Source organism: Clarias gariepinus, chromosome 4, assembly GCF_024256425.1.
Source record: "Clarias gariepinus isolate MV-2021 ecotype Netherlands chromosome 4, CGAR_prim_01v2, whole genome shotgun sequence".
Classification (NCBI taxonomy): Eukaryota; Metazoa; Chordata; class Actinopteri; order Siluriformes; family Clariidae; genus Clarias; species Clarias gariepinus.
The window spans coordinates 8,547,873-8,573,730 of record NC_071103.1 but is presented as its reverse complement, the minus strand read 5'-3'; the positions used below and the strand labels follow the sequence as shown (position 1 = coordinate 8,573,730).

The following is a 25,858-nucleotide window of genomic DNA, read 5'->3' as shown; positions in this document are numbered from 1 at the left end:
CAGGTTTCTAGTGACCTAACATGGTTAACAGTAAGTGAAGATGATGAGTAAAAAGAGTTTTATAAAAATGTCATTCCTGCTGTACAGTTGCAAATAAGTTGCATGTGTAAGTCAAAGATAAATTACAGTAGTAGGTAACAATATTGGCCATCGTTCAATTGCTCTCTTAGCTCTATACAAATAAATGTGCACAGATTATTTTTTCAGGACAGCATTAGGTACACAGTAAGAAGAGTGCAAGCACCTGATGGCTGTGGTTTCAGTACATTAAAATAATAATCAAATATATTCCTGCTCAGGTTTCAGGAGCCACTGACTTCAGAGATGACATCTGCGTGGACTGATATGAAAAATGGCACTGTTTTTGTGAGCAGACTATTATCTGGCTAATTACCAGCATAAACTTTCATATCACTGACTCTCAAACAATACAGTTACTTACTGCCACTGATGATAATGTGAGGTACTGGTTAGAAATGTCCTGTTGCCCTTAACATGGAATATTTTCTTCGTAGTGCAATACTTACTCCAAAATCAGTAAAACAAAAAGAGAACACTGCTCTATGGTAGTGAAAACATAGATGATGAATTTATAGTTTAAAAGTATTAGAGTTATTGGGAAAATGGCCTTGCTTACCCGTATTGAAGACAAGTTTTAAAAATCTAAATAAATTTTACATCCTACTTGTCTTTCTATTTTCAGGGATAAACAACTTATAATCCACTAACTCACTTATTGTCTATATCGCCGGGACAGAGGACTGGAGCCTACCCAGGACAGGGTACACCCTGGATGGGGTGTCAATCCATCGCAGGGCACACGCACATATGCACGGACACAGGCTCCTTCGCACACTACAGGCAATTTAGGAACTCCAGTTAGCCTAATCTGCATGTCTTTGGACTGTGGGAGGAAACCGGAGCACCCGGAGGAACTCCAACTCCAACTATAAACAAAAAGTATGTTGGTGGAATCATATTGTCATAATATGCATGGTTCATTTGAAATGATTTGTCAGGTTTGCCCCAGACCAATTTTTAGACATTATTTCCATATCTGGATGAGAAAACTATCTCAGGTTTATCTGCTATTTTAAGATGTAAAGCATGTTACAGTTTTCTGGATCTACTGTATGTTTTGCAAACCGAGAACAATTTTTTAAAAATTTATATTTGTATGGGATACCCTCGCCAACATTACAACTCTACTAGAAATGCCTAGCCTGTAGTGTATGAGGATCTACAGGAATTCAACTAGCAAAGACAAAATTCACATTTAGAACTTTATTAATCCCAGAGGGAAATTGCTTCTTCACATATCCCAGTATAGCTGGGGTCAGCCATAATACAGCGCCCCTGGAGCAGTTAGGGTTAAGGACCTTGCTCAAGGGCCCAACAGTGGCAACCTGGTGGAGCTGGGGATCGAACAGCCGATCTTCTGATCAGTAACTCAGTGCCTTAATCCTTTGAGCTACCATTGCCCCTAAAGTCTTGGCGTCTCGTCAAATTTTACATAAATCCCGTGGGAGTAAAATGTTAGGTGAAGAGTAAATGCCATCAGATTAACACTTACTTTACATCTCGGCATGCTTGATTAGAACGACATGTGATTAGATACTTAGGATAAAGCAGGACAATTTTATTATTATTATTACGCTCTCTTACGATGTGACCTCTTGTATCGAAATGAAGGTACAACAAACTACTAAAGACCTATGGAAAAGATAATAAATGTCAGTTCTGCATAGCTGTAGGTTGGTCTTTAGTGCTCCGTGTGCTTTTTCACATAGGCAAAAACAAATGGCACATCAGATAAGCACCAGCAAGGCTGCATTTATTTGCTCTATCTCTGTGCCACACGTGGAGATCAATTTCCCATGATATAGACTTTCTTGAGTTACACCCAGTCATGGTTTATCAGTCAGTCCATTAGTCACCTCTAACTGGCATTTATCCATACTCCTTTTTATTTAATTACAAAAGGACCAAAATGATTTATCATCATTTTCTGTGAAGACCTTAGCCATATCCCCATAATTATATCATGGATTGGTGCTTATAATTAGAACAAGATAGGTAAAAATTCTTGTAAATATCGGCACAATTTTTTAATAAACCAACTTTTTGGGATGTACCCAGTTTATTTTAATGACTTAACTGTCATTTAATTTGTAGTTAATACATATGTGGCTCATTTTCTTTCTTTCTTTATTTAATCGAACTCATGATACACTGTGAAACAGGTCTAAGGAGTGTGTGAAAGTAAAATAAAAATGTGGGGTTTGGTGCCAAAAAAAGTCTTATGTATACAAACACAATCAGTTCCAAAAGTATTTGGATAGTGGAACAAGTTTTTATTTTATTTTTTCCGCCTCTGTACCACTCTGTACCACCCACCACTCTGAACTTTGAAAGGAAGCGAGAAGTGGTTAAAGCATAGACCATCAGCTTACAATTGTGAGAAAATGTATAAATTGTGGCACTGGTCAAATGAAGATGACCTCTATATTCTTTAGAGCATCCTTAGCATCAGCTGAATCCATATTTCATGGTAAACAATGCGATGATAACAAAAATATCCTTCAAATTCAAGATTCAAGATTCAAAGAACTTTATTAATCCCGGAGGGAAATTGCTTATATTTTGTTACAATTGCTTACAGTCATTTACAGGAGGAAAGGAAAAGAGTAAAAAAATAAAAATAATCCTTAGTTGCACACTAAACATAATTCTATATACAGATATTGCACATGTGAGGGGAAAAAAGGGAGAGATATTGCACCAGTTATATGTGCAATAGCATTACGTGCAGTTATATGGATAATTCAGAGTTTGCTACGGTAATTGCAGAGTGGTGTGCCCAAGAGCATTGTTAAGTAAATATTGCAATATATGTGTGCATAAAATCATAAATTGCACTTAAGACGTGGTATGACCTAAGAGCATTGGTAGGTATTGCACAAATTGTCCAGGTACGTAATAATACTGTATTATTGTTACTAATGGCGACTCTCTCTATAGTGTCCACGATAAAGAGAAGAGTTGTATAATTTTATGGCCATAGGGAGAAAAGATCTTTTGTGGCGTTATGTAGAACACTTGGTGATAATCAGTCTCTGGCTAAATTTGCTCTTTTGGTCAGAGAGAACACCGACCACAGAATACTGTTTATACTATAAGTTTAGAAGAAAACTTTAAACAGTCACAGCACTTTGCATGGTATGCTGGTCCCTCACATGTATACCCTATCCTTATTACTTACTCTACATTCTGCACATTAATTACTCTCAACCATGTACATCCAGTGTTTCCCATATAGAGAATCCTTGGGCCCCAATGACGGCTTCCCAAGTATATTTACCCAACCTTTTTAAAAATCTGTCTGGGAGAATGATGGCATCCGCGGGTGATTATCTAATAGCGGACAGTTCTCTCTTAGCCTACTGCTCCTATACCTGTTTATTCTGCTACCGTGAGTACAGTGTACTGAGAGGCAGTAAAGTAATTGCAGCGGATGCCAGCTGCCATAAAAAAAAAGAAGGACGTACTGGCCGTGTGTTAATTAATTTTTAAAATAAATTCATGACAGTTAACTCATAAAATTCCAGCGGCACAATTCTTAGTTCTTAATTTTTTTACTTCATCCTACTCTTTAAATATGTCTAGGTGGAGGTGAAGGTTTATTGGTTACATCTATGACATGTGAAATTACTATAAGCATTAAATAAATAAAAATATTGTGTTATAGTGATTTGTATTTGTTATTTGCTGTATGTAGTAGACCACTTTTGTGCTGACAGATAAGGCCGCCCATTCCGTTGGCTACCACCGCAACTTTATTTCAGTCCTGTGGGAAACCCTGACATATGGACCCACTTATTTACGCATTGTTATTTATTGTAAATAGGCCACTTCTGGTTAGATGGCAACTGTATTTGATTGGCTTTGTACATATACTTTGCACAATGACAATAAAGTCCAATCTAATTCAATACCTGTGCAGATATAAAATGGCAATACACAGCCCCTTAGATATTGTCTATGCTAACACCCATTTCAAATTTTCTTTCATTTTCAACATCCCACATGAACCTTGAAATTAATTAACATACAGATCATAAGATAACATTGTGTGTACCTGACCATTTGTTACTCTGGTCATAATACTATCAAAGAGACCCAGATCATATGCCCATACTGTATGTTTTGTGCCATCAAGCAGCCCGTGTCCACATTGCTGTTTATGGATTCTATAAGATTCTAATTTCTGCGTCTTTTGATATTGTTGTATTTTATTTTGTATAATAAATCAATGTGTTACTTAATCCTAAACTTTTGAAATGGGAACATCCTTTATACTCAAAGCTTTAAAATAAAGCTTGTTTTGCTAAAGATTGACTAACTACTGAGATAATATATTTCTAGATAACTAAACGATTATACACTGGTGTCAGATTATTGATCAAATATCTTAGAGTTAGACATTTAAATCGTTAAAAAGTTAAAAAGAGCATTTAACCTTCAGCTGTCCCTGTTTTCCCTTGTTGGGTATGGGAGAGCAGTGGACTTAAAATAATATCCCACTGACATATTTTTATCCTACAAAATGTTCTAACAAAAATATTTCATTAACCATGTAGGAATTAAAGCTTTTTTTTTTTTTTTTTAAGTCTCCTCTATTTTCAAATACTTATGGACCTTACTAATGGAGTACTGTGTGGGTGCTGTGAAAAACCACCATAATGTATTTGAATTTGCAATAATTATTTTGCATGGCCACATTCTCTATTACTTTTCCTGCTACAACAAGTGTAACACCCCACTAGTTACAGAGTATTAATCACACACTATGTACAGTTTCTTTTACCGTTCACTCTCAAACAGCATTCAATATTTCCACAACATGCTTTCTAATATACACCTTTATGCCAATACCACAAAGCATTTATATTTTTCAATAATGCTGAAAAAGTGCTTGTTTTCTCCCAGCAAACACTGTGATACGAATGGTTTAGGCAGAAGAGAGTGGCAATAACTGACTTTGTGAGATGGTCTACAGTATTATATTATGCTATCATTTACCACTGAACTGCTGTGTACACTGACTATGATTACAGCACTGACAAAAATAAAACAGTCATGTCATCAAGACACCAATGTCATCTATCTGCAACTAGCATTAATTCATGTACCCTGATATACATGAGCAATAAACTTAAAATGCCTGAGCAGATATATAATGCTAATATATAGCCTCTTAAATATTGTCTATGCTAACACCCACTTAAATTTTTCTTTTAACAGAGCATCCCGCATAACCCTTGACAATCGTATGAAATTACATTTGCAATAAAAAGTCTATCACTTTAAGGGTGTACGTAACATATAGCTACTGTAAAATGTACTGTACACAGTATAATGTACAGTATGTTTGTGACAGAAGGGTTAGGTTAAACTGAGGGACTCACCCGGATGTCTTTATAATGGAAGGCAATGATAAGGATGAGCAGACAGCCAGTGGAGAAGCTGATGAGGCAGTTTATACATAGGGCATAGATGGAGCCCTGAAAAACAAGCAGAGAGGAGGAAGACATGAACATATATTAAAACGAGGACATGATGGAAATCTTTAAGATATTAATTGCTTACAAAGCAAAATCGTTCTTCAATTCTTCAAATTTTCTCTCAATGAGTAAACTGTGACAATCAGTCTTAAGTGGGATGTGGCCACATCTATTTCCAGGTATGGCTCTATGGCCAGTGACCCAAAAAAACATACTGGACAGTTCCAACCACAATGCATGTGCAACTGAGGGCAACCAGTAACAAATAAAGAGGAAACAGTTTTTTAGTTGCAAAAATAAAAGCTTGTTTATTATAGTAACCCAAGAGAGAATAATGTAGAATAGTCTTCAACACATCAACAACCAAGAACTAGGTATGTCCTTTTCACGGGTTAGAATCTTACTGCATTGACCAAGATCACCAGCCAATCTCACTTACTCACTCATCATCTATATCACTTAATTCTGTATCCAGGGTCACATGGGGCCTGGAGCCTATCACAGGAGACTTAGGGATAGGATGGCAATCCATTGCAGGGCACACACACACATACACTCAATTCACACACTATGGACAATTTAGGAACAGCACTTAGCCTAATCTGCATGTCTTTGTACCCTGAGGAAACCCACTAAGAACAGGGAGAACATGCAAACTCCAACCCGGACACTGGAGTTACAAGGCAGCAGTGCTAACCAATAAGCCACCTGATCACCATCCAGGGGATAAAAAAAATCATAAAACTGGCTATGGACTATGGAATTATTTTTATTTTAAAGATATTGTTAATAAAATACAGAAAAATACAATGGATTGGTTCTAACACTTCATTACCAGAAAAAGACATCACAGTTCCAAAGGCATATATACTGTAATTCTGTTACATTTTGTATTTTTCGTCATCTTTATGGACTAATAACAACAACAACAGCAGCATTCAACATTTACTTTTAACATTAAAATATTAGATCATGGATTACTATAAAAATCTGAGAACTGGTGTATATATTTATTTACATTGGCGATGATCTGTACTAGACCAAGTAGGAGGAATGCTGTAGCCAAGTGAAGTTTAGCCTGAAGTCATGTGGATTTAAAATAAGCTAATTGCTAACTGATTAATGCAATAAACAGCGGGCTCTTTCTTATGAGCTTTTCTAAAATACGTAAACCTGATGATTGACTGAAGGTAACTGGTTGGCTAAATTATGGTGTTGTTATGCAGTATGTTTCTGTAAAAACTTAATGCCTGCAAAGCACTGAAGAAAATTTATGGTAAATGAGGTTTAATCACCCATTAATGTGCAATGCACAATTACGTTTACTGGTGTCATGCTATCACCCTAGTGACTTTTTTGCATGTTCTTTCCTAAGTTGGCTTGTCATTAACTTATATGATGGATGAAACGCGTTTGTAACCATTAGAGCAGTCATAGCTGACCAGTAGAAGGAAAGTTCCTGGAAAACATGCCTGGTTTCTGCATTCAAAGAATATCATTAATTCTTGTGTCATGGAAGAATTGAATAAGTGGGTGACACACTGGACATCGGTATATACAGCAGCAAAATTTGTTGTACTGTCTTAATTAACCCTTAAAAAAAAGCATTATTAATATGTTCTAACCAGAACATGCTGAAATTACCCATTAGCTGTTAAATTAGTTTAAATTCAGTTTTCCTATGATGATCGTTTTCTTTACATTAGGAGTATAGTATAATCTTGTTCCCTCTCAGGTTCTCTAAAGAATAAATCAATCAATCAATCAATCAATCAATCAATCAGTCAATAAATAAATAAATAAAAATGATGAGGATGGTCTTACACCACATGATTAATGTACCCAATCCATGTAATTTTAGGGTTTAATGCCCATTAATTCTAAATTACAATTTACTAATACATACAATTAATTACAAAAAAAATTAATATATAGATTTATGCATAAGGATCACAGTAGGAAGGAAACACTAGAGTTTAAGCTGCCTGCTGGTGTATAAAGAACTTCCTCTTCTGAAGCCTCATTTTATAACAAAGGTTTTGGTCTTAGATTGTTAAACCGAATCTGCCACTTTCCCCTTTATCTGTCTACACCTTGTCTATGAAACAGCACTGACCGATTTTCTTCAGACAGCTTCTTCTTTGCAGTTCAACATTTTATTCCTGACCTTCTTGAAATGTACTATGAGTAAAGGTTATACATACAGAAGGTCAGGTCTCCAGAGAAGAGAAATTTCATCTACACTTAATATTAAACAGTGTGGATTATGCATAATAAATCATAGTTATGAAAAAACTAATGTTCAGAGTACGTAAAATGTATTGCATTTCCCAATACATTTCCTCCCTTTTTGTGATTTATGACAAACTAAAAACATTATATAACAAACACATAAGCAAGTTGATGCAAACTAATTAAAATGCAGTTTTTGTAGTAAAGCCCCTCTAACATTAATGCTCCAAGAAAGTATTGAAAAAAAGTTAACTTTTTTTTTTTCTGATATAAACTAGGCTTCAGTCCGTAATCAGTTGCGGTTGGATCTGGTGACCAATCAGCATAAGAGTCATTCTTAATTGAAGCCACCCGACAAACTCAAAATTAATGCATTCAATTAATGGTATCTGATTTGCAGCTCTGATGGGGACATAGCCCTCTAACCTGACAGACCACTCGTGTGACTCTTGATAGGCAAAACCACATCTAAAGGGGATCCTCGATAGAGTCATTATTAAAAAAATCCTTTGAAAGCCAGTTCTCAGTGACATCTGAGATGGTAACTGTTTGTTAGTGTCAGGTGGTACTTCAAAAATGGCTGATCTCCAGGGATTTTCCCACACAATGTTCTTTGACAGTTGAATTACTGCTGTAGCACTTGAGATGAGTCTTGGTCTTGAGACCACATTTCAATGGCCTTGGTCTCACCTTGCAATCAATTCCATTTTTTACTTGGTCTTATCTCAGACTTGGGGTTTTATTTAAATACTACTCAACTTCAGGGATATCACTAAAATTTCTGTGATATATTTATTAAAATCATTTATCATTACTATAGTGAAATGTCCTGCTTCAAATCATCCAATAACTTCATATCTTATTTTTATTTTACATTAACGGATAATGACAGTCATCTTTCTGCACCCTACTTCAGAAACAAAATGAGAGACTGAGAGGACTGGGATGTGGTGACAAATTGTTTTTCTGACGTAGCATTTTTGTTCTGACTTCACTCCAACACGCCATTTCTACATGTTTGGGCCATTAAAGGAGTTCCTGGGAGGCCAGCGTTTCAGACGTGAAGCATGCAGTCTGATGATGGCAACTTTTTCCTTGATGGTATCCAAGCAGTCATGAAACACTGGGATAAGTGTATAAGTGCAGCAGGGGCTTATATACAAAATTAATGGTAGTTTTCGCTCTAAAAACTCTTGTTATTTTGCACAATCAAAAGTCCCAGGGTCAATTAAATAACCTTATATATAAATTACATTGAATCAAAATTAGCTACTGTCAAATGTGACATATAAATGCTATACGCCATGGTATTACTGGTTTATTTGGGTGCGTGACCTAGAGATATGTCAGCTGAGAGTAATTCACCTTTCCAAGCCACGTCACCCTAAAAACTCATTCGTTCATTCATTTTTAGATATGAAACCAAAAATAAGTGTGTCATGCACGGTGGCACTCACACTGGTCTTGACTTAGTTTCAGTAAAGTATTGGTCCTAATACCATTTGTCATGATTTGGTGTTGTTTTAGGTGGTCTGAACTACAGCATTAGACTGAATTGTGGGAAAAAACAAAAACAGGGAGGCAGAAATGTTTTGTTGATGAGGAGGTCAAAGGTGAATGCCCAGACTTGTTGAAGCTGACATGAATGTTTCTGAAACTTAAATAATAAACTTTACAAGTTTTGTGATCAAAAAAAGCATCTTGCAATACACAACATGTCAAGTCACAGGAGTGGAAACTGGTGAAGTCAGCTGCTGCAGTATCAAATGCATCTCAAGGTTTGATGTGTGTAGGTTGTGACATGCTTTTCTGCCTTTCAGTTCAAGTGGCTAGTGAGTGTATAATGCTCTCCTCATTAAAGAGTGTAAAACTTAAACCTTCAGAACTTAGATTAAATTTATAACCTAAGTTCTGAATTGTTTTGTTATTTCTGTTTAAAACACATACACTTATATTTTAAACAGATATAATAAATTATTAGCCTGTACTGATTTTATTAGGGCTGTGGATAAAATTTCACTGTGGGGTTTAAGAAAAAAAAAATGCTTGGGTGTATTTGTTACAGCAGACAGATAACTTATCAGCCTGCTTCAAACACACTGGGTGTGCTCCACAAGCTGGTGTTTCATGGTGGAAGATATTTTAATGAAATGGCTGCTGAACACTAATGTAGCTTTCCTTTTGCTTTATTTCATTACACATTACACACATTTAAATAGCCAGCATCAGACATTATCCAGTGATACAGTATTGTTAATAATGCCAGCATCCAAACACAATCAAACTCCACCATATGGACAAAATATTTGGTCAAACCTGTATAAATTATTGAATTTAGGAGTTTTAATAAGGCTTCTCATCCCCAGTAAAGGGCAATCTTAATATTTCAGCATACCGAGACATCTTGGACAATGCTATGCTTCCAACTTTATGGTAAGAGTTTGTGGAAGGCCCTTTTCTATTTCAACATGACTGTGTCCCAGTGCACTATTAACACTATAGTACTGATGAGTTTGGTGTGGAAAAACTTGACTAGCCCACACAGGACCCTGACCCCAACCACATCGAGCACCTTCGGGATTAACTGGTAAGGAGATTGCGAGTCAGGCCGTCTCATCCAACATCAGTGCCTCCTGACCTCATGCATATAGAATGAATGGACACAAATTCCCAAAGAAACACTTGAAAATCTTGAGGACAGACTTCCAAATTCAAATTCAAATTTTATTTGTCACATACACAGTCATACACAGTACGATATGCAGTTAATACAGAATTTCAAGAAGAATGGAAGCTGTTATAGCTGCAAAAGGAGGGGGAAACTCTATATCAAAGTATATGTATAGGCCAAATACTTTTATTCGTATAGTGTATACAGTATTACAAATAGAGAATTAAGGCATGGAGTTGCTGATAGCTCTCCTATAACATGAAGTCCTGGAGTGTTTTATTCCTCTTATATTCCACAGCAATTTGCCCACAATTGCGTATTAATGAACATTGGCCAAACCACTTATATTCTAACAGCTACAAAATGTTACTAACTCTCTCGCTTTATTTTGTAATATTACCAAGGATCAGCAAAGGCTTCTATCCTGAACCCATCTTTACAACTCTACAAAACTAAGACATGACAGAAACAGCGGTAACAATGAAGAATCCTTTCAAAAATGCTTAGTAAAAGCACACTGTCCTCACAAAATATAATCATATAAACAATTACACACACTGTTTAGTCTGTTTCTATGGCATGTCCACCACAAATCATACCTGAAATTCTATGCTGAACCCTCTCACTCACTGAAGGTCATTCCACAAATCTCATTATTCAACAAGGTGCCAATTATACAGCAAATGATGTGGAAAGATGCACTATGACCACAGGCGGTTGAAGGAGTGCAAAAGGGGGAGGTGAAATGTGGAAAAACAACCATAAATAGTCAGTTTTCCTGCATAAATGGGTTTCCAGGAGAACAAAAGCTGCTTCAGGCGCTCCAATTAACATGGTATGTGGTGGAGAGGACGGCACCTGAAAATCGGCATCTGAAGGTCAACCCTCAAATCCATTATTCAAACAAACACTGATTCTGTATTAAATGATGTGGAAAAGATGTGATATGATCATGGGTGGTCTGTCTAAGGGTGAGACTGAATATGGAAAAACTTAATTCTTTGTAGATTTCCTGCATTTTCCAGGAGAAAATTATTTTTAAGTATGATATCACACCCAAAAGATGAGTTTAGCATCTAAATGGATACTTGATTTATGCAGTTCAAGATGCAAGATGCTTTTAAATAATTTGCTCATTCTTCCACAAAAATGTAATTACTGGAAAATATATGAGATCTCGTGCAAACCCTGATTAGTTCCTGGGCTTATGAAAATATATCTGTTGAGCATATGAGAATGTTGAACAGTTTGAAATGTTAGAGCAATACTTATCAAGCTCACGTAAGCCATGATTCCGTGAGAAGAGGCATACACTGAAATAAACGTTCCCGTTTTAAAACTTATAAAGCAAGGGCAACCACAATAGCAAACCAATGGCAGAGTTGTCGATTTTCTCGTGATGTAATGTTGCAATGTTTTTTCCAAAAAAGACCTATAGTCCAATACAGAAACCCAATGTCTTTTGAAAGTGTGCACAAATGTAAATCATGTATCTCAATGTAGTCATGTCTATCTAGTTGATTAGTCAGTGCAAGTGTGTGGTGTCGGCTTGCAGCACTTGTATCTCTGTTGTACCCTTTAACAGTGTCAGGAATGCGCCGGAAGTGCTGGACTATGAGTGCCATCAGCCACTGCATTGTACCTGTTTCACATTAGGGTTGATAAGGCTTTGTATATTGCACTTGTTGTCTAGCGTTGTCAGTAAATGCCTTAATATGTCTATATGTAAACAGCTTTGTAGATCTACATCTGCGTTTAGTCTTCTGAGTTATTTCACTATCATTTTAGTCACTTTGGATACTTTTTCCATCAAAATTCAACTCTTGATGTAAATGCTGTTTATATCTTTATTTCCATTCCAGCTGTCTACACCACAAGCCATGACAAACAGCTTTGGGTCTGTATTGTGTACTGTGTTCTGTGTCACTCATTTTTTTAAAAATCTGATGAGTAAAGTAAACATACGTAAATGTAGATGGAATTTTTTTATTATACAGAGAAGGGGGGGGGTTGTTAAAGTTAGGAAAACCTCAAACATAACAGAATTGTGAAAAGCAGAGTAAATAGGGTTTAAAAGTTTTTTTTGTGGTTTGTACAGTAATCACAAGATAACTATCAACCTAAACATATGTTTTTGATGTTTACTTTCGTTGTTTTTCTTGGAACATAAAATTTTTTTTAAATGGCCTACTTTGAATCAGACCTCAATGTACACATTGCTTGCAATGTTTCTTTTAACCTCCAAACATAATTATAAGGATTAAAATGTAGAATGTGTTTCCATTTTTTGTTAAAACAGAGAGGATGTAAACATTAGTCTATGAATCTTTATTGATTCCTGTCCAAGCACACTCAAGGACATAGTTTACAGGCTACACACATTCGGTAGCACTCAGGATATCTGGTTTCCTGAGTTAGTCCCTGCTTGGTGGATTCACACTGCTGCCAGCAGATTAGTACAAGACTGTCAACAGCCTCTTGATTCTGTTTTAGATATAAGCGCTTACCAAATTCACACTATATTTTGATGAATAGATTTCTCTTCTATATATACTTTCTATATTTTATAGCAGAAAGGACTCTGAACATCCAATAAACAGTGACTGCACTTACACTTTGGTTTTATTTGATTTTTTTTTTACTTAATCTTAATGATTTGCTACAAAACAAAACCTTGGGAGCAAGTTTTTACACTTGCCCAAGCTGGCAACCCTTTTATTTTTGTCCACTGCTCCTACTTAGGTAAACTGTTCATACAGCAAGCATGGGGCATACCAACTCCTGCTTTCATGGGCCATATTCCTAATTCTTTGCAAGTCCCATTTTTGACCACTAGGTGCAATAATAACTGCTGTAATAAGTGGGACAGTGAGATTGCTGTCCTGGCCTTACAAAACATGTAGAAACGTAAGGAAATCAAAGGAAATCAGCTTATTTCTGTCAAAAGGGTGATACTAAATTACCAGTATTTTAGGGTAATGTATAAGCTACGAAATAGTGAATAGTGAAGGTTAATGAATATAAATTCACTGGGGGTTTGTCCTATCCACCAATATAAACCAGGCGCTACTGCAATCAGGGTTTTGGCTTTGCATTTTTAAAAGATCATGTTTCAGTATTACAACTTTGTACTTAGATATAATTTTTTTTTCACTGATGTCATTGATCTTTGTTTTTCTGTAGTTGCCTCTGATTTTCATCAGTCCCAGTTTATGGTAAGAGTTTTTAGAACTAGTTAAAATGATAAAGCTAAAAATAAGCTGATCAGCCTAAAGGTGATTTAATTATTTCAGATTAAAGCCCATGTACACGTCTGCCTCTCTTTCTGTATTGCAGAACTGTCTGTCTAACTTATTAATACAAGGAAATTAAATTTTCTAGGGTTAAGTATGTTACGGTATATTAACAATAAGTTGTTCTTTTGTTGTCAACCAAATACACTCCCTGTTTAGTAATCGGAGAGTGAATCACAGATGAGAAATCGAAAAAGTAGATCAGATAAAGATTACATTTTCTCTTAAAAAAAACAAATCCAACATGTTAAAAAGTTATAAAGTTCACTTATACCACTTCAGCGCTGTTATTTTAGCGGTGAAAATATAACTAATGCCAGTTTAAAAATGTTGTAATTAATATCTATTGATGCAGGTGTTTGTTTACATTGAGCAAGTATCTTATTAGTAGCTTATTTTAAAGTAGGTTATTGCATAACTGTACATAACATTGCTTTTACTTAACATTTTAATTCTACTTATGGTGCATGTTAAACTTCAGGCAGAGATCTAAGTACTGCCAAAGTTAAATTAAATTCTGTCCAGCGGTCGATTTAAGACGCTCCTGCAGTTTGACACATCCTCAGTACATTGTCAAAACTTACGATTTCTAATCTGGCAAATAACTGCTTATAACTTCTTTTCTACTCAACATTTTGATTCCATTTATTTCGCAGGTTCACCTTCAGGCAAATACCAAAGGTTCATTAAATTCTGTCCAGCAAGTTTTGTGTGATACTGTGACAAAATCTATCTGGACAGACATACAAACATACATACAGAGACACACATACAGACATACAGTACATACAGAAATACAGAACATAGAGACAGAAATTTTTCTGAGACTGGTTTCGGGTCGACTCATGCATGAAGCGTAAAAGTGAATTCTGATCAACGTACGGACAAAAGCGTTCTTTTATTTATATAGATTTCACTGACATCACTGATCCATGTCGTTTCTTCATACTTGTCACTGATCCTAATCAGTCCTATTCTGAATCAGGTATAGAGAAACTACATCTGGAGTAGCTGAAAATACAATTCCACTATAGTTCACCCTTCAACAAAAATATGACTAGTGCCAAAAGCCTGGACTCAAGGGTTTTTCTTAACTCTGACATATAGTTTATAGGCCTTATTTACTTAAGTATGTGATGATTCCATTTGTAATTCTATGTTATTCTAAGACTTTAAATAGGCTATTGTCCAACCCCTCCAATGAAGTTTGTGTTCCCCCCACCCCCACCCACAAACCCACCCCATCTCGGTCACTCACCGGCAGGAAAACGGCGGGACAGAGCTCGGAGTGCAGAATCATGAGCAGGATGCCGAGGAGAGCGGTTCCGAGCGCGCAAGTGCAAAGGCGCTGCTTGTCCTCAAGGAGAAACTTTCTGTCCCTGAGGCGGTATAAACTGCCGCCCTCGGTCGTCCGCTTGCCTGGGTGCGAGAGCGACACCGTGATGTCCGTCGTGTCGCCGTTGCGGCTCCTGAGCCCGTCCGTTTTGCCGTCATGAAGCGAGTTGCGCACGCTCATTTCCATACGAAATCAAAGAAACACACACACAAGCACGAAACGGCAGTGCCTCCTGCCAGTCCTCAGTCACCACCGACCCGTTTCTCTTTCACCCATTCGGGTGCAGTCGCGTGTCCCACTCGGGGAGACATGGCACGGAGGCGCATAAACGCCAGCGCAAACCTCGCGCCCACCTGAGGTTCCCTCGCGCACGTCACTCTGCTATTGGCTGAAATACTAACGCCTCTCGATTGGACATAGAAGAGCTCTACGTAAGGTTTTATGTTTTATCTAGGCTACCATTTGGGATTTGATCCAAGTCTATGAGGTTGATAAAATGGCTCAAACTAAGAAATTCGATCAGCAGCGTGAGCTATAAAACATATTAATTTATACTCTATCGGATTAAGGAGGCAATTGGAATTTTCATCAAGTCTAAGAAATCCCGCACTTTTTATTTAAAACGTTCAGCATGTGTGTAATAATTACACTAATTATCGCATTTAATTTTAAGTAACCTTTACCAGGTGAGGATTATGGTACTGTGGATCCGAAACCTATATTTAGAAACACTGGACGTGAAGTAGATTGATATTCAATTAATCAATCAGTCAATCAAAAAGTGTATTAAACTACTACATTAATTCACATGAATATTTAGGCATATTTTTAAAATACCAATGTCTCGGTACTTTGCATTGTTATTTTAGAAACGTATTTATAAAATATACTGTATCCTAAAGAAAACAACCCTCTCTTGCCCCTCCAACAAATCTACAATTACATGTAATTACTACACATAAGATATAACAGGGTTCAGTGTATGGAATTATTACTAAGGCATAACGAGGCCCTAGAAATACAGGAGCAGAAATGCCTAATGTTTGCTTTGTAATAAGACAGTAAAAACAGGTGAATGTATAAGGTGTGTTTGGTAAAGGATTAAAACAGATTCTAACTGCTGGTGAACTATGATTTGTGTAAAGGGCAACCTCTTGTGGAAGACTAGTTAAGTAGCAGGTTGCAACCTAAAAATAAAAACGCCTAAGCAACCTACAGCAGAGTAAAACAGGACACTCGTTTTAAGTGATGCTTTGAAATCGTATGATTCCTGTGACACAATAGCAGGAACTGAAAGTCAATCACTTATTGTAAATGCGAAGTTTATATATAGGATTATATAGGATTATGGAAAGACAAATCCTGAGTGTTAAGGTAGCATTATTGGCCTAATAAGATGACAGAGCCATAATGGAAAGTGTAGAAATGAACAACATACATTATCTAATACCAAAACCTGTCAGAGAAACTGATTTCTCATTAAGTCAAGTAGAATTTTGTCTTTGCCAGCTCCTTATTTATTTATTTATTTTTCCATTGTTGGAACGTTTTACTCCTATATTCAGTATTTTCACTCACATTCATCTTAGTGGTTTCCACGTAAATCTGATCCTCATCAGTCCCATCCTGAACCAGTCTCAGATAAAATCCATCTGAAGTTCTGCATGGCTAAAAACAAGCTACCCTCTATTGCCCCTCCAACAAATATACAATTACATTTAATTACTACACATAAGGTATAACAGGGTTCAGTATATGGAATTATTACTAAGGCATTAACGAGGCCCTAGAAATACAGGAACAGAAATGTGTCCTGAAATATCTATTAAAAGCACGCTTTATTCTTGTCAATAAAAACAATTTTAAAAAATAAGTAATGAAAATAATAAAATGTGAGTATGTACAATAGCATTTGTGTTATGTTATTGAGACCTTAAATACTGGCCATGGGAACAGGTTGTGTGGGTTTGGCATGTTTTTTTAATGTATATTTATTTAGGCTATTTTTTTGCAATAAATTTGCCACACTTAGAAATTCTTCTGGCTTTGTGTAGCTTTTGGATGTTAATATTATGTCTATTGTACTAAGATAATTTGATTGTATTGCATGTAATTTTATTGAATTACTGTATCCAAAACATAAAATTTCCCCCGTCATCATGTTTGTTCAACTTTACAGGTGAATGCCCTTCGTTTAAATATTCTAAAACATATTTTACATATATATTGTATATGTTTTAAAAATGTTTTATCACTGTTAAATCTTGGTCACTCACCGGCAGGTAAACGGAGGGACAGAGCTCAGCATGCACAATCATGAGCAGGATGCCGAGGAGAGCGGTTCCGAGCGCGCAAGCGCAAAGGCGCCGCTTGTCCTCCAGCAGAAACTTTCTGTCCCTGAGGTGGTACAAACTGCCGTCCTCGATCGGGCTCATCCGCTTGCCTGGGTGCGAGAGCGACACCGTGATGTCCGTCGCATGGCCGTTGTGGCTTCCGATCCCGTCTGCTTTGCCATCAGAAAGCGAGTTGCGCACGCTCATTTCCATATCGGCGCCCCCGAAATCAATCAATCAAAAACATACAAACAACAAATAAACACACAAGCACGAAATGACTGTGCCTCCCACCAATCCTCAGTCATCACCAACGTTTTTCTCTTTCATCCATTCGGGTGCAGTCGCGTGTCCAACTCGGGGAGACATGGCACGGAGGAGACATACACTTCAGCGCAACCCTCGCGCACACCTGAGTTTCCCTCGCGCACTTCACTCTGCTATTGGCTAAAATCCTAACGCCTCTCGATAGGACAAGCACCAATCAGCCATAACAATAAAATCGCTGACAGATGAAATAAGTGAATAACTTTGATTCTACCAATCTAGGAGCGTCATTAGTCCAACTAGGGACCGTGTTTCTCCATTTTTACAACCTCTGGTCAAATGTTCACACACTACGGCCAATTTGGGAACGCCAATTAGCCTCATCTTCGTATCTACGTATTAGACCAATTATGATAGATAGATGACTGGGTCAGAGCATTTAAAAAAAAAAAAAGCAGAGCTTTACCAAAAGTGGTACGTAGAAGGACAAAAAAAGCTCCTGTATCACAAATTGCTAAAAATGCTAATGCTGGCTATGATTGAAAGGTGCTATAATTGCTATAATAGTAAGATTTTAATATATAATTATTATAAATATTATAAATATTAACTTGAAACTTAAATACCCAATGCATTGTACATTGCTGTGTATGAGGATGAGTAAGGGCAGACCAGTCAGAATGCCCATTCTGAGCCCTGTCCACTAACGAAAGCACCTCCAGTCAGCATATGAGAATTAGAATTTGTCAATGGGGCATAGAATAAGGTGGCTTGGTTTGAGAAATTCTGTTTTTTATATCATTTGGAACGGCTGATATAAGGATGGCTTTGTGTGTGTGTGTGTGTGTGTGTGCGTAACTTGGGACTGTGGTGAGCTTTAAAACAGAGCTTCCATGACACAAACTATGCAACTAAACCACATACTGTACTCTGACTATAGAACATTTGACCATTATAAATGTTTTGCACCAGAATGACACTTGTTTAAAGGTGAATAGAAAACAATCTGCATAATCCAGTTGAAATTCATGTTTTTTAATAAAAGATTTAGTCACCAGTGAAATGTGTTATGCCGAGGAAACTTTAAAACAAATAAAAATGTGTAAGTTTCTTGTAAAGCCAAGAAAACATTCAATATTAAAACCTGCTGGGAGCCTCTTAGCAGAACAGAGAATATGCCAGATAATGTTACATGAAACATTTTTTTTTGTCTTTTTCTTTTTTTTCTAACAGCTAAAAAGGTAATAGCAATAAAAAAAGTGAATAAAGTGTCATGAGCCCTGTGATAACCATGCATGTGAACACATGCACCCATCATTGGGTGCATGTGTACAGGTTTGTGTCATGGAAGCTCTGTTTTAAAGCTCATGTGATGTGACTTCTGCAAAAACTACCTTCTTCAGACAAAAGTTGGAAGCGTCTGCACATGATCCTGGCAAACTCCACAACATCTTCTCCTCACTACTCAACCCACCGACTCCTCCTGCCCCTTCCTCTCTGACTGCTGACGATTTTGCCACATTCTACGATGGGAAGATTGTAGCAATCCGCCAGTCCTTCGCTCTCAACCAAAGTCCTACGGCAGAACCTCAGGACCTTTCCTTCCCCCCTTTAGCAGAATTTTCCAACTTGTCATCTGACGAGATTCAACAGATCATCTCGTCATCTAACCCCACCACCTGTTCATTAGACCCAATCCCTTCCACAATGCTCCAGGCCATCTCACGAGACCTCCTTCCCTTCACCACAGCCATCATCAACCAATCCATATCATCTGGTCATGTTCCTGCCGCTTTTAAGAAGGCGAGGGTTATTCCCATCCTCAAGAAACCCTGCCTGGACCCATCAGAAGTTAACAACTATCGCCCGGTATCACTGCTCTCTTTTATTTCCAAAATTCTTGAAAGAACGGTTTATAATCAAATGTCTCTTTATCTCTCACAGAACAACCTTAATGACCCAAACCAATCTGGATTCAAAGTGGCACATTCCACAGAGACTGCCCTTCTGTCAGTCACTGAGAAGCTCCATGCTGCTAGATCTGCTAAACTTTCATCTGTCCTCATCCTCCTGGACCTGTCAGCTGCATTTGACACCGTGAACCACAAGATTCTATTATCTATCCTTACAAGCCTTGGAATTTGTGGAACAGCGTGGCAATGGTTTGCTTCTTACCTTAAAGATAGGTCATATGAGGTAACATGGAGGGGATCTACATCTGCCCCACGTAGACTCTCTACTGGTGTCCCGCAGGGCTCAGTACTTGGTCCTCTTCTGTTCTCCCTCTATACCCGGTCTCTTGGTAAGGTCATATCATCGCATGGATTCTCATACCACTGTTATGCAGACGACACCCAACTTGTCCTCTCCTTTCCTCCCTCTGACACTCAGGTTTCCACCCGGATCTCAGCATGTCTGGCAGACATCTCATTTTGGATGGCTGCTCATCAGCTGAAGCTCAATCTCAGTAAAACCGAACTGTTGTTTATCCCTTGTGACTCATCTCCAGGTCAAGACCTTGTGATATCCATGGACAACAACCAAATCACTCCCTCAACCACCGCCCGCAATCTTGGGGTAACCGTGGACAATCATCTGTCATTTTCCCCACACATCGCTAACCTTACTCGCTCTTGTCGATTTCTTCTTTACAATATCAGAAGAATTCGCCCATTTCTTTCTTCACAGGCTACTCAGGTGCTTGTTCAGTCCCTTGTTATTTCAAGACTGGACTACTGCAACTCACTCCTGGCAGGCCTGCCTCTGTCCACGATTCGTCCTCTGCAACTGATCCAGAATGCAGCAGCACGACTCGTTTTTAACCTTCCCAAGTTCTCCCACACCACCCCACTCCTCCGCTCCCTGCACTGGCTTCCTGTAGCTGCCCGCATCAAATTCAAAACACTGATGCTTGCCTACAAAGCCAAAAATGGCCCAGCACCCACTTACCTCTCTGCGCTAATTACACCACGCACTGCACCACGTTGCCTCCGATCCTCCAGCACTGCTCGCCTCATCCCACCATCTCTCAGGGATCGAGGGCGGCATTCATCCAGGCTCTTTTCTGTTCTGGCACCTAGATGGTGGAATGAACTTCCTCTAGATGTCCGTACATCAGAGACTTTGACTATCTTTAAACGACGATTCAAGACGCATCTGTTTCTCCAGTACTTGGACTAACCCCCCTCCCCCCGAAAAAAAAAAAAAAACAAACAAAAAAAAAACACCTCAGTTGTGTTGGACTAATGGTACTTAGTTATTAACCTAGTTAACCCAGTGTAAGTATGTATCCAATGTTGTAAACATTAAAGCACTTTTTGTAAGTCGCTCTGGATAAGAGCGTCTGCCAAATGCCTAAATGTAAATGTAAATGTAAATGTAATCATTGTGCTTAAGTACTTATATATACACTCACCTAAAGGATTATTAGGAACACCTGTTCAATTTCTCATTAATGCAATTATCTAATTAACCAATTACATGGCAGTTGCTTCAATGCTTTTAGGGGTGTGGTCCTGGTCAAGACAATCTCCTGAACTCCAAACTGAATGTCAAAATGGGAAAGAAAGGTGATTTAAGCAATTTTGAGCGTGGCATGGTTGTTGGTGCCAGATGGCCCATTCTGAGGATTTCACAATCTGCTCAGTTACTGGGATTTTCACGCGCAACCATTTCTAGGGTTTACAAAGAATGGTGTGAAAAGGGAAAAACATCCAGTATGCAGCAGTCCTGCAGGCGAAAATGCCTTGTTGATGCTAGAGGTCAGAGGAGAATGGTTCGACTGATTCAAGCTGATAGAAGAGCAACTTTGACTGAAAAAAACACTCGTTACAACCAAGGTATGCAGCAAAGCATTTGTGAAGCCACAACACACACAACCTTGAGGCGGATGGGCTACAACAGCAGAAGACCCCACCGGGTACCATTTATCTCCACTACAAATAGGAAAAAGAGGCTACAATTTGCACAAGCTCACCAAAATTGGACAGTTGAAGAATGGAAAAATGTTGCCTGGACTGATGAGTCTCGATTTCTGTTGAGACATTCAAATGGTAGAGTCAGAATTTGGCGTAAACAGAATGAGAACATGGATCCATCATGCCTTGTTACCACTGTGCAGGCTGGTGGTGGTGGTGTAATTGTGAAAGGGGGTCAAACACCATATTAGTATGGTGTTCCTAATAATCCTTTAGGTGAGTTTATATATATTATAAAAAGGGGGCGTCACGTCATTGACTAATATATATATATATATATATATATATATATATATATATATATATGGGTCAATGACGTGACGTCCCCTTTTTCTGTCCGGGTTAATTTTATTTTGCAGAAAAAACTAAAAAATACATAAAAATTTCTCATCTACTTGTTATACCTTCTTTACCTACTAAACCACTCTAACTTCTTTAAATTGTTAAGTTTTTCATCATTTTTCTGCTATCCGAAGTGCCAAAACCCCATATGGGGCGATCGTCCGGCCTTGACTTTAGTTAGGACAACTGGTTTAAAAACACTTTAAATCAACTTAAATATATCTCTTTTCCTAGTTGCCATAATTTTAAACATGTTTTACATCCATTGACAAAACTATAAAGCATTTGCTCATATATTTTTATCATGATATACAAACGAATGTTGTCCGAATTATGTTGATTCTATCCATTTTATCCGGGGCGACCATCAACAAACCACAATTTTGGGACCTTTATTTTAAAAAACATCTCAAGGATGGGATACTGCATCAGCCAGACACAAGTGAAGACCCCCTGGAAACAACTGTATAGTAAATCAGTCTCTCTCATATAGTAAGAAAAAGCTATTTTTTAACGGCTGTGATGTCGTAGTCACTTCTGGTCATCATGTGGGGCGACCACCTCAAAACTGTGAATTATAATTTTTTTCCACAAATCTATATTTTGATGATAAATTTGATAGTGCTTTGTCACTAGAAGAAGCTAGTTTGGTTTCTGAGGCTAACTGTTAGCCTGTTATACTTGATTAAACTTGAAAACATCATATGGGGGGACCGAGTATCATGTGGGGCGACCACTGCTAAGTGTTTTAAATGGTAGATATTAGTCCTATATTTGTAGTTTTCATATTCTATACATCAATTATATACATAGAGTTAATCGTTTAAGTATAATTATTTGTATATTTTATCTTTTTTTTCTAAATTCAGCCATTTTCCATTCCTTTTATAGGGATAAACATTTATTTTAACTGTATAATGAAGGAGACTCTGATATTATAGAATAAACTTGTGAAATAATGGTTTTCCTAAAATGAAAGGGCACTAAAGTTTATCTTTCTTCATCAGTTTATCTACTTACTGATATGAGTTCAACTAGTCCTAATGATACATAAAAATGTGAATTCTGAGATATATTACGGTCGCCCCAGATTACTTTTTTAAGGCTTTTTTTTAAAAAAAGTCTTATCCGTCAATGACCCATATATATATATATATATATATATATATATATATATATATATATATATATAAAGAGGACACCCAAAAACATGACCCACTAAACTAACAAACCATTCAAAATGCACCTCACAGAACCAAATCACAAAACAGAACAAGAGCAATGAAAAACAAACAAACCAAAAAATATATGAACTTACCTTCGCTGTTTACTTGAAATAAAAAAGTATCCCTCCTTCTTTCTTTCTTGTATATTAATAAAAAAACCAATAATAATCACACAGGTGACCGTTGGCAATCTTTTAGTACTATGCATTGCTTTTATTAAAAAATAATAATATATTTATACAAAAATATAGCCTAAGGTTCTCAGTATAAAGTTATGTATGTTAATAAAGGATAAATATATAAATAAATTGTGGCAGTTTTTAAAAATTAATTTGGCCTATAATCAACAGTGATTTTGTTAATAAATCATGAGCCCGCTAGTCTTGCAAAGCTTTTGGTTATTATTCACCCCATCTCCATTCAACTTTTGTAAGTAACATGAAACAGAAAGCAATGAAATTAGTATGCCAAAGAAAACCACAGATGCTCGCTGGATGTTATTAGTTTTTTGAGATGAGAAGTTTTTTAAATAATCAAACCAGCCCATCTGTTATCAGCAGCCATGCAACAGTCAAAGTCACTGAAATCAAAGGTTTTTTCCTATTGCAGTATTTGATGTGAACATTGAAGCTGTATATTGACTTGTATCTTCATTATTTTATACATTTTGCTGAAGTAAAAATGAAGTATAGATTAAATATTTCCCTTAGCAAGCACATGTAGAGGGGTTTCGAATAAACTGGTCAAAGACTTTATATTGTAGCAGGTGGTCAGTGATCCTAAAAGTTGTCATGAGAATAGGAGGTTTTGGTAAGTGTAAAGGGGTAAATTATCACAGTCCAAGTCAAGTCAAGTCAATTTTAACAGTGGTCCTTATTGCAAAGCAGCTTTACAATCTGAAATGTAAGACAATGTGTATGAATCAAAATGATCAAATTGTCCCTGATGAGCAAGCCAAGGGCAAGGAAAAACTCCCTGAATAGGCAATAGGAAGAAACCAGACTCAACAGGGAACCCATCCTCATTTGGGTAATAACGGATAGCAGGGATTGTTTGGCAGTCATACTGTGTCATAGGCTGCTGGAAGTTCAATATAACAGAAAATGTGTTTGAGTTATTGGAGGGTCAGTCTAGGCCTGGTGAGTTGCCATTATAGTCTGTAGAATCGTCTGTGTACAAGGGTGTGATAAACTGAATGTAATTGAAAGTTGAAGTAGCTGGTTATGGACCTGATAAAATCTTTTAGTCTGATCATAGAGTCCCCAAACAATGGGCCAATTTACACCTATCAGCCATAATATTAAAACCACCTGCCTAATATTGTTTAGGGCCACATTTTGCCACCAAAACAGCTCAGACCTATAGAGGCATGGACTTTGAAGGTGTGTACCCAGACATTATCAGCAGATCCTTTAAATTCTAAAGGTAGTTCCTTTATGGATCAGACTTTTTTTTTTCCAGAACATCCCTCAGATGCTCGGTCAGACAGAAATTTAGGGAAATCAGAATGTAAGCTGACACCTTGAACTCTTTGTAACATTCTTTAAACCATACATGAAGAAAATGGAAGGGCACATTATCCTCCTGAAAGAGCCCACTTCCTAGTTGTAGTGGTATACTTGGTATTCAGCAGTGTTTAGGTAGGAGGTACATGTACATACACATCAATGCAAGAACACAGAGCTTCAGCAGGACGGTGCCCAGAGGATCACACTGTAATTTTGTAAAAGGGGACCTCTAGCGTTAGACTGAAGTAGGACCTTAACACAAAAACAAACAAACAACGTAAATGGCAAGCTGTTCCGCCACTGAAACATTTACTAATTACATAATGCCAAACATTATTTACAGCAATAATTTCCTAAAATGGCATCTGTGAAACAAAGTAAAGGAGTCTAAAAGGTTTGTTATTTTTCTGGAAATTATAACCCCTTATTAACAAAGTTATTAGCATATTATGTTTATTATTTATTCATTATAGTAAATAAATAATTGTTTATTTATATATTATTTGCTTGGCCACTTTGGTTTAAAAAAATAGGACTACAAACAATGTCAACTTTCTGGAATCAAGCTCTATACAATAGCTCTATAGCTGTAATAAATATGCTGAAATATTAATATAACATTATCATTATAATAATAGGACTATTAGCACATTTCCTTGGATATTTCTGGGACAAATCATCATCATCATTATCATCATCAACTTAAATAATTATTTTGATTGTGTAAAGATGCTTTGCGACAATGTCAATTGTTAGGAGCGCTATACAATAAAATTGAATTGAAATCTTTGGCAAATCAGATTTTTTGGCAGTCCCGAATTTTGTTTATCTACTTATACTTTCTTAAATTTTAATGATCCTGACAAATTCGTAGCTAGGACATAACGTGAAAAAGACATAAGGCTAGTCACTTAGATGACCTAGAGTAACCCTCAGATAAGTGTCCCACTCTTTAAATCTTTTTAAGTAAAAACAAGATTCTTATAGTTATGTTGACCAAAATCTGTAAAATCTAAGCATTGATAAGTTACATAAAAATAGAGTGTACAAAGAATCACAACATCTCAGGTAGCTGTGTAATGTTATATAAAAAGTATTATTTTAATAAA

The 25,858-nt window shown here is 37.0% G+C and overlaps 1 protein-coding gene across 1 annotated transcript in view; it reads right to left on the bottom strand.

Moving 5' to 3' along the window:
* Positions 1–15,457, bottom strand: part of kcnn4 (potassium intermediate/small conductance calcium-activated channel, subfamily N, member 4) — a 43,295-nt gene extending 27,838 nt beyond the window's left edge. Inside the window, exons 1-2 of the mRNA XM_053495219.1 lie at positions 15,019–15,457; positions 5,469–5,564 (exon numbers count right to left, since the gene is read on the bottom strand). Of these exons, the coding sequence (XP_053351194.1) occupies positions 5,469–5,564; positions 15,019–15,282 (360 nt within the window). The 5' untranslated portion in view covers positions 15,283–15,457. The remainder of the gene's footprint in view (positions 1–5,468; positions 5,565–15,018) is intronic.
* Between the last annotated feature and the right edge of the window lie 10,401 nt (positions 15,458–25,858).